Genomic DNA, 13914 nt, shown 5'->3' on the forward strand with positions numbered 1-13914 from the left:
GAGCCTGCGGAATTAGCACCATGTGGATGTTACCAAGTTTTACAACTCATACCTTTTGAGCTGTGGCATGAGCCATACTTGGGGCTGCTTTGCACTGACCAGAACAGCTGACCTGCAAGGAGCAGTGTCCTGAAGTGGCACAGAGCAGTGGTATCTCAAGGCCTATTCACAGAAACCATTCTGTCCTCTTAGGGCCATGGGCCTGTGATGGCAGCTGTTGGGGCAGCCTTAAAGGTTTCTAAAATGCCTTCTGAAATGCCTTTAGGGCCTTTTCCCATTGTCTTGACTATTAGTTACTGGCTCCCTTTTAACCGTGTTAATTTCTTTAGCAAGTGGTGGCTGTGCATTCTTGGATTCCCATCCTGAAATCTTCCATTCTTTACCACGTGACCAGGTTGCAAATTTTCCAATTTTTTTTTTTTTTTTGCTCTGTTTTCTTTTTCTGTGTTCACTGTAAGCAGATAGAAGTAACCACATAGCAGCTTGAGCAGTTTGCTGCTTAAAATTTTCTCCTGCCATGTACCCTAGTTCATCACTCTCAAGCTCAGCCTTCTACAAAGTTCTTGGCCATATGAAAACTGGACAAGTTCAGCCAAGTTCATTGCTAATTTACAACAAGGATGGGCTTTACTCTAGTTTCTGATACTTTGTTCCTCAGTTCTATCTGAAACCTCACCAGAATGGGCTTTACTATTTATATTTCTGTCAGCATTGTGGTCACAACAGCTTAACCAATCTCCAAGGAGTGCTAAACTTTCTGTAGTTGTCTTATCTTCAAACCCCTCATTGGAATCTAGGCTTTTTTTTTTTTTTTTTAAGCTAGTTCCCCAGAATTCTTCCAGCCTCTGCCCATTACCCAGTTCCAAAACTGCTTCCACATTTTCAAATAATCATTATCAGCAATGACCCCACTTGTCAATACCAATTTTCCATTTTAGTCCGTTTTCTCTTGCTTGAGGCAGAATACCTGAAACTGGGTAATTTATAAGAAGTTATGGAGGCTGAGAAGACCAAGGGTGAGAGGCTGCATCTGGTGAGGGTCCTCTTGCTAGTGGGGGCTACTCTGTTTTTTTTAATAGTAACTTTATATAGGATATGACCTTCATCCTTTTCTGTTCCTTATTTTTGTGTGAAATTCATTTTCCTAAACCTCTATTTGGAAGGAGGCTTGATTCAAGAAAGCTTTTCTTAACAGACTTCCTTTTTCTGTTGTTTTTGTGTTGTGTTCAAAGATATGGAAGCTGGATTTCTGAGATTTCCTGGCTTTCTTCCTTCTGCCCTTCGCTTTGGTTTATATCAGCACTGTCCAATAGTAATAGGTTTATTTGTAATAATTAAAGACTGGAAACAACTCACATGCCCATCAGTAGGGAGGTATTTAAACTGTGGTATATCCACACACTGGAATACTACTTAGAAGTGAAAAGGAACCAACTATACAACAGTAGAAGACCTTCATTTTAAATTTTGCAATGTCTATATTTATTTTTGAACTTCAAAAATTCAGTTATAATGTTTATCTTGCAATTTATTAGTTATGATTAAATTGGTATCAACTGTTACTCAAGCTGTCTGCATGAAGTATACAAATAAACACATTACAATGTTATATAGGGGTCTAGATAAAAGTTACACTGAATCAACCCATTGATACCAACTACATATACATTTGTTACTTGTGCAACACCTCAACAGTAACTTACATGATGCAACAGATAAGATGAAATATAGTCATGCCAAAACAAAGTTGTACTTAATGGAAAAATAATTTATACTTCGGTTTTCAAATTCAAATTAAATAATGTTAAAAATTAAAAATATTTCTTTTCTATCAGACCCATTTCAAGCCCTCTATGTCCACATGTGACTAGTTGATATTGAATTATACAGTATGTTTGTAGACCTCTTTCTTCTGTCTCTTTAATTCCTTTTCTGCATAATTTTTATGTCACTCCTGGCACTTTCTTCTTAGTACAGGTTCATGTCTCAGAAGGGAGCCATGATGAGTCAGTTTTGAGAGTTCCGGGGGCCTAGATTGCTCTAACCCTTTTAGACCTTCTTACTGTGCACCCCTTGCATTTACCTAGTATTAAGGAATGGCAAAGCCCTGCCACTATATTAAAATTGGCCAACTGTGCATTCCAACAAATAAATACATTGGCTGTTTAGTGGTGTCCCTTTTTCAGAGCCATCAGATTTCACTCTGTTGCTGCCTTCTTTTTCTTACATGATGTAAGACTAATACAATGTAGTTCTTGTGGGTTTTGGTGGTTTGTCCTTACTAGCCTATATTTTATGGTTTTTAGGACGGTCTGCCTAATTTTACCGTAAATGTCATATGTGGTTTTTTTGGTTTCACTATCTCGTACTATCTCTATGTGAGGATTCAGAGAAATTGAAAAATTGCCACTACTGCTTCTGTCTTCTTCTGACAAATAAAATTTTGATAATGCATGCAATTTCCCTTTGTGTTCAATGGAAACTAGACGGAAATGTGGTAGGCATTTAGGTCAAGCAAGAAAGGGAGGTCAAAGAATTAATAATGCTAATTCTTTTGCTTAATTTTTTTTCCTTCTATGTCTTCAGTTTGATAAGAGTTCTACAGAGATGAAAGAATTTGTAATGATGAAGCAACAGCTCCAGGAGAAGGAAGAACTCATTAGCACTTTACAAGCCCAGCTCAGCCAGACACAGGCAGAGCAAGCTGCACAGGTAGGGGTGGAAGGGACCTCACAAAATCAGGATAAAGAGCAATGAGTCACTTTAAGAAATCTTAGTAGATAAAAGTATAGTAGCATGGGTGTTGCACTAGAAATTAGAAGGATATATAGTAGAAGAGATTAGGAGATGTGTGATAGGTAAGTGTGTCATTAGGGAACACCAGAAAACCTCACAATGTGTTATTTACCTTGATTAATTTTCTGTAGCCTAATTGATGACTGTTTCTTAGTTCTGCAGGTCCAGAAACTTAATTTTAATAGCAGACAGAGATTCAAGTCTTTTAGGAATGGGCTCATGCTGAGTTCAGAAGAGATCAATAAGTAAACCAAAAGAAAGAAAAATAATTAGATTCATTCTTTCCCTAAAATAATATCTATCTTAATAGGAAGATAAATTATAAATTATTAATAGGAAGTTAGATTACTTAGTGAGCTTGTAATGAGAAAGTGGTGTAGGTCATGTGATTTTATGTTAAATGGCACTAGTATGTGACATTCTTCTTCCCATTTTTTTCGTCTATCGATTCGATACCATTTGGATTGGCATCCTCAACTTTTTCTATTTTTCTAGGTTTCTTGGTTGGCCACCCATTCCCACATATTTATTTTTGAAATTGGGTCTCACTCTGTTGTCCAAGCTGGAGTACAAGTGGTACAATCATAGATCACTGCAGCCTCAATCTCCTGGGCTCAAGCCATCCTCTCACTCACCTCGGCCTCCCAAGTAGCTGGGGCTACAGGCATGTACCACCACATCTGGCTACATTTTTTACATTTTTTGAAGAGACAAGTTCTCACTATGTTGCCCAGGCAGGCCTCGCACTCCTGAGTTCAAGTGATCCTCACACCTTGGCCTCCCAAAGTGCTGGGATTACAGGCACTGTAATTTTTGTGTGTGGGGGGGGGAGGTGCAGTGGGGGAATGCTTATGAATCATGAAAGATTTTTTTCCCTGAAGTACTTTTGTACATTGCTAAACCTAATCTTATCCATTAGGTGTTTACTTTATTAATAATTTGTAGTATTAATGGTGCCTTCTCTCTGTGGTTGGCCTACTGGTGTGTATACCGTTAAAATTGTATATCCTGAAATTCTTGGTTTTACCTATTAGCTTTTATTGTGTCCTTTTTTAATTTTTTATTAATTTTTATTGTGTCCTTTTTATGTATATGCAGTATATACAGTGCAGGATGAAGAAATACAAAATAGGTTTTTACCTATATGTTGCTAAAATATGGAAAGCCAGGATATATAAACGTATTAAGAGATTCATCATAATTTAAGGCTTTCTGAGTAAGTGCCAAAGCAAGCAGCAGTACAAACAAAATATTTTGAGAGGCGAAAGAGGTCACTGTGAGTATGACAGTTAAGGAAAATTATATGAAAAAGTTGGGATTTAGGCAAAACCGTGATAGATAGATAATATTCTAGACAAGCTGGGGAAGATAATTTCAGTGATGGGGAATGGTGTGAGCAAAACTGCAGAGAAGAAAAAGAATATAGAACATTTATGGGAAAGGAGTTAGAAATGTTTGGCTAATGAAAGACTCCAGTGCCTACACACTTGAAACACAAGAGTCCAAATTCCTAGTGAGTTCGGAATCCAGATAATAAAAAATTATGAGGATTTTCTTTTCTCCTCCCAAAAAAGAGAGCCAAAGTTGGTTCAAGGTGTCACAAACTGCGATAGCAGCAGTAAAGGACCAATGCAAAATGGGCAAGCTAACAGCTAAGCAGCATGCTCCACTGTAGATCTTAAGGAGATGAATAAGCAGATGGACACACGCACAACCTAAAAAGAAGACGAAGCACTGATACTGAGCAGCTTACGATCAGTCTATTTATTTCCATTTCATTCTGTTCAGAGCCAGTTAAAAATGAGCATGATCTAGAAGGCTGCAGGTAGTGACAGCTGAAAACAGCTGTCTGGGGAGGTGGTGTGGATTTAGAAGCACACCAGGTTCTTTATTAGAAGCAATTCTTTGAAAATAAGACTAGAAAGATAGATTAGTATTTCCAGTTGCAGAGAATCTTGAATAAATGATATGTTAGTTTGAATTTTCACTTATAGGGCATGAGAATTTTATTGAAAGCTTTTCAGCCATGAGCAAGAAGTGTCCATGGTTTAATAGAAATCTAACTTAACTTCACCTTATGTGTTTAATATCTTAATCTTTCTAGAACTTTAAAAAATACACTTCTTGTATATTTAAAACATTTCTAGTAACCATGAGTGTATAATTTTTGATCAAAATTTATGTTAGGCTAACCTCTGAATTTGAAAATAGGCTTTCTCTCACATTTCGTAGTTACTGTCTGGCCTATCTCTCTTCCAATGTCCTCATCCTTGACAATCAAAATTTCACTTTAAAAAGCTATTATCAAGTCTCAGTGTCTGTCTTGGAAAGTAGTCTGTGAGTTTTATTTGTGCAATATTCGGGGAGTGTAACTTGCATAGTTTCTCTGGTATGTGTCTTCAGTTGAGTTCCATGCAGCAGGTGGTCCGAGAGAAAGATGCCCGCTTTGAAACACAAGTTCGTCTTCATGAAGATGAGCTTCTTCAGTTAGTAACCCAGGCAGATGTGGAAACAGAGATGCAACAGGTGTGTTGCTAAAACTCAGTAGAATGACTGTCATTTTGGTTAATATTTAATCCATCACAGCCACTTTCCTACCCTTACCCACTGCTCTTCACTGGTGTTAGTGTTTTCCTTATTGGCCTCTTTGGTGTCCTTGTCTTCTGTTGCATAAAAATTATTTATTTTTTGTTATCCTTTTCTTGCCTTTTACCCCTCTAATCAGGTTGTTGGTGCTCAAAAGCTGAGTTTAGTTGGTGAATTTATGTGATAGTCAAAAATTGGTTTCTCTTCAGTTTTCTGATTATAGCTACCTTTGTGCATTACACACCTAACCCAAAGCTTCAAATCAATGAAGTCAGTTTTAAATATTCAAAAAATTAGAGATGAAAAAGAATGATTTTGAAGCCACGAAGTCTTTTATTAGATCAGTAATTCTTTTTAAAAATAATTTGAGTAGATTTTGAAAATTGGCTTCATTGTATTTGAGTTCACCATCTACTAACTCAAAGTATTTGATTTCACTTAGTGTGTAGTGCAGTGTGGTACTGAAAGGCACTTCAGTGATACTTTATGTTTGATCTGTTTAATTAGAGTGAAAAGTAATTAGAGTTAATTAGAGCAAAAACTTCTAAGTTCTAAGCACTCTTTCAGAATGCACCACTAAATAAAGTGTTAGAATACAACATATTATTAAGTAGAATACTAATTGTATATGCTTATCGTTGATTTATTTATTCAACAAGTGTTTTTCAAGTGCCTGCTCAGTGCATGAAACTAGGAGGAGAGAAATGGTTCTTGCCTGCAGAGAATGTTCTCTTGGGTGGGTGAGATGTACATGTTACCTATGCTATCTAGGTACAGGTTATTAACTGTTATGATTTTGAAGGCAGATATGTGTCATTGTTTTTTTCTAATTTTTAAAGAGGCTCCCTAATTCAGGGACTTGCTTGTATCTGGGTCTGGTTGTTGATGGTGCTCTGGAGAAGACATTTTGGAGAGTCTTTGTTGCTACTGGATGGGGAGCATGGCATGCTGGTCTCCCACTCTTTAGACTGTCATTTTCAACACCCCAAAATTTTAGTACACAAATCTACATGACATTTTGAAAGAGAAGCAAATACAAGCACTCATTTGTTAGCACATTATGTCTAAAATGTTTTCTTCTCAGAAATTGAGGGTGCTGCAAAGGAAGCTTGAGGAACACGAAGAATCCTTGGTGGGCCGTGCTCAGGTCGTTGACTTGCTGCAACAGGAGCTGACTGCTGCTGAGCAGAGAAACCAGGTACTGCCTCCTAATCTTTACTTCCTGCCTTGGGGGGTATTCATTTCCACTTTGGTTTGCCAGGCAGTAGATAAAAAAGCCTATTTAAAGTCTTCAGAGAATTGATGCCATTTATTCATTCTTTCAACGAATACCTTGTACTTAAGTGGTGGGGATGCAGTACAATTAGGAGCAAAAATAAATACAGTTCTTTCCCTCATGGAGCATACATTGCCCTTCTTTATTGTTGCTCTTTCCCTTTGCCATTTTAGGTCTAGGGTCCTAGTTTCTCTGGAATGTCATACAGATTGAGTATGCCTAATCTGAAAATCCAAAATGTTCCAAAATCTGAAACTTTCTGAGCACCAACATGACACCATAAGTGGAAAATGCCACAACTGACCTTGTGGAACAGGGTAACAGGTCAAAGGCAAATATGCACAAAATCATTTAAAATACTGTATAAAATTGTCTTTAGGTTATGTGTATACAATGTATATGAAACAAATGAATTTCATGTTTAGACTTGGGTCGCATCCCCAAGATAGCCAAGATATTCCAAAAATCTGAAAAAAATGGAAAACTGAAATACTTCTGGTCCCAAGCATTTAGAATAAAGGATACTTGGCCTATATTATCCTTTAGTGAGTTTCTTTTTCATCAGTTACTCTTCTCTGTCTTGAATGATTTTTGTGCTTTATGTACAGTCCCATCTTTTCTTGTTTTTGTCAATTGACCTTCTGTTGGATTGAAATGATCTCATTCTGCAATATTCCCTTGAGGTAATCAGTAATGCTGATCTGACTATAATCCATCCTGCCATTTTCTTTCTCATATTGTCCTGATCTTCATTCTCATTGAACTCCATTGAATTCCACTTTGCTCCTCCAGTATGTTAATTCTTCCTTACCCTTGCTCCTTTCCGTGTCCTGTATGGACCCATGCTTGACAGTTTGAACTACCTTTTTTCTAGCCCTTGGATTCCTTGTGTCCCTATCCTGTCACATTCAAGTAGTCTCATCATAATGCAGAATTGGTGCTACAGTCCGCATTCTCTGTTTGTTTTTCTGGGTGCCTGTGTGCTGCTGGAGAAAGTCAGCCAGTTCCTCTCCTCTTAATTTTCAACTCTCCTTCTTGAGAAGGGCTTTCTCTCTAGGAGAGCATAGAAACATATTTCCATTTTTTTCTGTCCTACAAGAAGCAGCACTTTACAATGCTTGTTGAAATGAAATAATATATTTATGGCTCATGAGACTCTGTCTTTTTTCTTAGATTCTCTCTCAGCAGTTACAGCAGATAGAAGCTGAGCATAATACTTTAAGGAACACTGTGGAAACAGAAAGAGAGGAGTCCAAGATTCTACTGGAAAAGATGGAACTTGAAGTGGCAGAGAGAAAATTATCCTTCCATAATCTGCAAGAAGAAATGCGTCATCTTTTACAACAGTTAGAGCAAGCAGGCCAAGCCCAGGCTGAACTAGAGTCTCGGTATAGTGCTTTGGAGCAGAAGCACAAAGCAGAAATGGAAGAGAAGACCTCTCATATTTTGAGTCTTCAAAAGACTGGACAAGAGCTGCAGTCTGCCTGTGATGCTCTAAAGGATCAAAATTCAAAGCTTCTCCAAGAGAAGGATGAACAGGCAGTTCAGTCAGCCCAGACCATTGAGCAGCTGGAAGGTCAGTAGCTGATTGCTTTTGAAGTCTGTGTCTCTACCACCTGAGTGGCTTGTATTTCATATTTTCAGGGATCCGTTAATGAAATCTTTGCTCAAACCGATTGAACCAATAGAAGGACTGAGAAAAACAGCTCTTCTGAACTTCTTGATGCATTTTTCCTGCCTCTGACTGGCTATAATCTGTCTTAATATTATAATTATCATTATAATACTAAAAATGTGATAGTGATGTTCCAGATATTAAATAGAATGCTATGTTAAATATGACTCTGATCTGAAGGATTCAGTGACTGAAACAAGTGGGATTTGAATTAGTTTTTGGAAAACTTAGGCCATATCTAGGGTACATAGGTTAGGAGACTAAATTGCATGGAGTCATCCATAAATCTAAAGATGAATGGGTCTCAATGCTTTTGTTATAGGTGAAAATCTCTTTTCACCTGATTTCTTATAGGTGAAAATTTATCCTTTAAGAAGGTATAAAGGAAACTTTTTTTTTTTTAATTATTATTATACTTTAAGTTCTAGGGTACATGTGCATAACGTGCAGGTTTGTTACATATGTATACTTGTGCCATGTTGCTGTGCTGCACCCGTCAGCTTGTCATTTACATCAGGCGTAACTCCCAATGCAATCCCTCCCCCCTCCCTCCTCCCCATAATAGGCCCCGGTGTGTGATGTCCCCCTTCCCGAGTCCAAGTGATCTCATTGTTCAGTTCCCACCTATGAGTGAGAACATGCGGTGTTTGGTTTTCTGTTCTTGTGATAGTTTGCTAAGAATGATGGTTTCCAGCTGCATCCATGTCCCTACAAAGGACACAAACTCATCCTTTTTGATGGCTGCATAGTATTCCATGGTGTATATGTGCCACATTTTCTTAATCCAGTCTGTCACTGATGGACATTTGGGTTGATTCCAAGTCTTTGCTATTGTGAATAGTGCCGCAATGAACATACGTGTGCATGTGTCTTTATAGCAGCATGATTTATAATCCTTTGGGTATATCCCCAGTAATGGGATGGCTGGGTCATATGGTACATCTAGTTCTAGATCCTTGAGGAATCGCCATACTGTTTTCCATAATGGTTGAACTAGTTTACAATCCCACCAACAGTGTAAAAGTGTTCATATTTCTCCACATCCTCTCCAGCACCTGTTGTTTCCTGACTTTTTAATGATTGCCATTCTAACTGGTGTGAGATGGTATCTCATTGTGGTTTTGATTTGCATTAAAAATGTGTTATTATAAAAGTAATATATGCCTCTAAAGAGTTGAACATTTTAGAACTTTATAAATTAAAAAGTGAAACTTCCTCAACACTAATACTCCATCTCACCAATCCTCTTCCCCAAATTATAACCTTTACTAATAGATTGGCATAGACATAGACATAAACAAAAGATTTTAGAAAGAGTTAAGTTGAAAATTTGTATTGAGGCCGGGCTCGGTGGCTCAAGCCTGTAATCCCAGCACTTTGGGAGGCCGAGGCGGGTGGATCACGAGGTCAGGAGATCGAGACCATCCTCGCTAACATGGTGAAACCCCGTCCCTACTAAAAATACAAAAAACTAGCCGGGAGTGGTGGCGGGCGCCTGTAGTCCCAGCTACTCGGAGGCTGAGGCGGGAGAATGGCGTGAACCCCGGAGGCGGAGCTTGCAGTGAGCCGAGATCGCGCCACTGCACTCCAGCCTGGGCGACAGAGCGAGACTCCGTCTCAAAAAAAAAAAAAAAAAAAGAAAAAGAAAATTTGTATTGAATAACAACGTTAGCCAGACAGTTTTTTGTTTGTTTGTTTTGAGACAGAGTTTTGCTCTTGTTGCCCAGGATGCAGTGCAATGGCGTGATCTCGGCTCACTGCAACCTCCGCCTCCCGGGTTCAAGTGATTCTCCTGCATCAGCCTCCCGAGTAGCTGGGATTGCAGGCATGCACCACCATGCATTGTATTTTGTATTTTTACTAGAGACAGGGCCTCTCGGCATTGGTCAGGCTGGTCTCGAACTCCTGACCTCAGATCATCTGCCCGCCTCGGTTTCCCACAGTGCTGGGATTACAGGCGTGAGCCACCGCGCCCTAGCCAGACAGTTTTGAAGGGCATCACACAGGACCAGGGTGTTACATGAGCAAGCTGTTCTCTTAAGTATGTTAATGTTTAAAACCATGTGGTGGAGTCTTGGTGGAATCCATAACACCTGTTGAGAGTGAAGAAAACAAAAACCCTAAAGCCATTTTCAAGGGGGAAATGGAAAATGAACTTTAAAAAATGCCTAGGGCCGGGCACAGTGGCTCACGCCTGAATTCCAGCACTTTGGGGAGGCCAAGGTGGGGGGATTACCTGAGGTCAGGAGTTCGAGACCAGCCTGGCCAACATGGTGAAACCCCATCTCTACTAAAAATACAAAAATAATTAGCCGGGCATGGTGACACACGCCTGTAATGCCAGCTACCTGGAAGGCTGAGGCAAGAGAATCACTTGAACCCGTGAGTCAGAGGTTACGGTGAGCCGAGATTGCATCGCTGCACTCCAGCCTGGGCAACAGAGGGAGACTCCGTCTCAAAAAAAAAAAAAAAAAAAAAAAAAAAAAAAAAAAAAAAAAGCCTAGGCCTGTTTTATTTTACTTTTTACTTTTGAAGGAAGTGACTTACTGAGGTGTCCTTTGGTCCTTGAGAACATTTAAACAGTTAATAATGTTGTCATTGGCATCCTAATTTTAACTAAGGTAACTAAACTAGTAAACAGCATACAGTGTATCCTTAGAAGATAATAATAACTACATTTCAGACTTGAAGCAAATATTACATTTATTTGTTTTCTTTTCCTTAGATCAACTCCAGCAAAAATCCAAAGAAATTAGCCAATTTCTAAATAGACTGCCCTTGCAACAACATGAAACAGCATCTCAGACTTGTTTCCCAGATGTTTATAATGAGGGCACACAGGTAATTAAATGTGAACTTCTTATGAATATTAACTGTTTGTCTTTGCTGTATCTGTACTTCAGTGCTCTAATGAGGATTTATTCCAGAGAGCTATATAAACCTTATGTTTTTTCTGCCTGAAAAAAATACTTTTTTGAGGACAATTCTATTTGAAAGGAATCATGAAAGGCATTAATGCAGTGTTTCAACAATAAAGAATAAGAAACTAATAGATAACAAATACCATGGTCTCAGAAACCTTTCTGATTTTAAGGTCTTAACAATTTGTATTGGAGATGAATCATTACTTTTGCTTTTATAGTTGATTTTCCCAGTTCAGAAGTCTTTTTTTTTTTTTTTGATAAACTAAGATTTGATCAGGTTTAGTGAACACAAGTCAGTCTAATCAAACTTAAAAGTCTACTATGGAAATCATGTTGTTCCCATTAATTAATTAACAGTAAAAAAAATAATGGCCAGGTAGCTTCTGATTGGCCAGTATATTCTCTCTTCCTTCTACAAAAATCTCTGTAGAGAGCTAGATTATAACCATCGAAGGCTGATGCAGGCTGATTGAGCCTGAATATCAAAATGAAGGTGGTTAGTTTGATGTTCTTAATTGACTAATGTCAAGTTGAGAAAACTAGATTCAGTCATCTCCACTGTAAGATTATACCCTTCCAAACTCACAGACATATTGGTCAGCACAGTCCTGTCGTTCCCGGGCTGTACTGTCCACTGATAAAAATTTTTGCCTCTTGGTTTCTAGCATCTAGGGTTTCCAGTCTCTTCTGTTCTCCCATTCTTGACTTTTTCCTCCAATGTTTTGTGAAGATATTTTCCAACCATTCAAATAAGTTGAAAGAGTTTTGTAGTGAACGTCTGTATACCCCTCTGAATTCTATCATGAACATTCTACCATGTTTGCTTTATCAAATATCTATTTATTCATCCCTCTGCCCATCCATCAATTCATCTTAAATTTGTAATACATTTCACTGTAAGTTGTGGACATCAGTACATTTCCCCCTAAGTATGTCAGCATTCATATCATTCACTATATTTCAATATTTATTTGTAATTATTCTTTTTCTTTTGAGGTAAGATTTATAAACCTTTAAATGCACAGATCTTAAGTATGCAATTCCTTGAGTTTTGTCAAATGCATACACCTGTGTTGCCCAAACCCCTATTCAAGGTATATCACGTTACCATCACCTCACAAAGTATCCCTGTACCCGTTTATAGTCATCCTCACCCTTCCCCTCCAAAGACAACTACTGATTTTTCACCATAGATTAATTTTGCCTGTTTTACAACATCATATACATTTAACCATACAATAGGTCCTCTTACGTGTAAAGCTTTTACTCAGCATATTTGGAGATTCAACCGTATTGTGCATGTATTATAATTTATTCTTTAATATTGCTGAGAAACATTTTATGAACATGCTGAATTTTCCTTTTACATGATTGTACTGCATTTTCCTATTGATGGACACCTGTGCTTTTTCATGCTTTGGCTGTTATGAATTAAACTGCTATGAACATTCTCATACAAGTAGTTATGTGGACATATGTTTTCATTTATCTTCAGTAAATACTAGTTGAGGAATTGCTTTGCTGGGCCATAGTGTACCTACGTATTTAGCTTTATTAGGAATTGCCAGATCTTTTCCCAAAGTGGTTGTACTATTTTTTTTTTTTCCAAGATGGAGTCTTGCTCTGTCTCCCAGGCTGGAGTGCAGTGGTGCCATCTTGGCTCACTGCAACCTCCGCCTCCCGGGTTCAAGCAATTATCCTGCCTCAGCCTCCCAAGTAGCTGGGATTACAGGCGCCCGCCACCATGCCCGGCTGATTTTTGTATTTTCAGTAGAGATGGGGTTTCACCATGTTGGCCAGGCTGGTCTCAAGCTCCTGACCTCGTGATCTGCCCGCCTTGGCCTCCCAAAGTGCTGGGATTACAAGCATGAGCCAGCACACCCGGCTGTGGTTGTACTATTTTATACTCCCACCTAAAATTTATGAGAGTTCCATTTGTTCCACATGTTCTCCAAGATTTGGTGGTGTCAGTTTTAAAACATTTCGGTCATTCTAATGGGTATATAGTGGTATTTCATTGTGGTTTAAATTTGCATTTCCCTGATGACAAATTATGTTGAACCTTTTTTCTTGAGATTCTTAGCCATATGTATACCTTCTATTGGTGAAGTGTCTGTTTACATCATTTCCCCATTCTTAAAATTGAGTTCTTTGTCTTTTTATTATCAAGTAGGAATTCTTTATATATTCTGAATGTCAATCTATTATCATATATTTGGTGAATATTTTCTCCCATGCTGTGGCTTTTGCCTATTCATTTTCATCATGACATCTTTTCATTGGCACATACTTCTAAATTTTGATGAACTTAATTATTTATCATTTTTTATTGTTTTTTTTCCTGTGTCCTGTGAAACCTTTGCTTAGCTCCAGTTCATGAAGATATTCTCTTATGCTTTCTTCCACAAGCTTTATGGTTTTAGTTTTCATGTGAAGTCTCTGAATCTCAAATGAATTTTTGTATGTATTGTAAGGTAAAGGTCAAGTTGTTTTGTTTTTTCCCATATGGATATTTCATTGTTTCAGCACCATTTCTTAAGGAGACTTTACTTTCCTCATTGGATTCTTTTGCTGCCTTCATTGAAAATCAAAGACTAATACATCTACTTCTGAATTTTGTGTTCTGTTATATTGATCTATTTGTCAGTCCCTATGCC

General features: G+C 38.1%; 1 protein-coding gene across 11 annotated transcripts in view; it reads left to right on the forward strand.

Annotated features, from left to right (window-relative positions):
- LOC105470301 (golgin B1) overlaps positions 1-13914 on the forward strand; it is a 90391-nt gene that overhangs the window by 24280 nt on the left and 52197 nt on the right. For 6 of the 11 annotated variants that reach the window (XM_011722142.3, XM_011722141.3, XM_011722146.3 and 3 more), the window contains 5 exons: positions 2587-2712; positions 5200-5322; positions 6467-6580; positions 7832-8234; positions 11059-11174. In XM_011722142.3, coding sequence (XP_011720444.2) covers positions 2587-2712; positions 5200-5322; positions 6467-6580; positions 7832-8234; positions 11059-11174 — 882 coding nt within the window. The remainder of the gene's footprint in view (positions 1-2586; positions 2713-5199; positions 5323-6466; positions 6581-7831; positions 8235-11058; positions 11175-13914) is intronic. The other 5 variants (XM_011722147.3, XM_011722150.3, XM_011722152.3 and 2 more) reach the window with 3 other exon arrangements.

The sequence above is a fragment of the Macaca nemestrina genome, chromosome 2 (genome assembly GCF_043159975.1).
Source record: "Macaca nemestrina isolate mMacNem1 chromosome 2, mMacNem.hap1, whole genome shotgun sequence".
Classification (NCBI taxonomy): domain Eukaryota; kingdom Metazoa; phylum Chordata; class Mammalia; order Primates; family Cercopithecidae; genus Macaca; species Macaca nemestrina.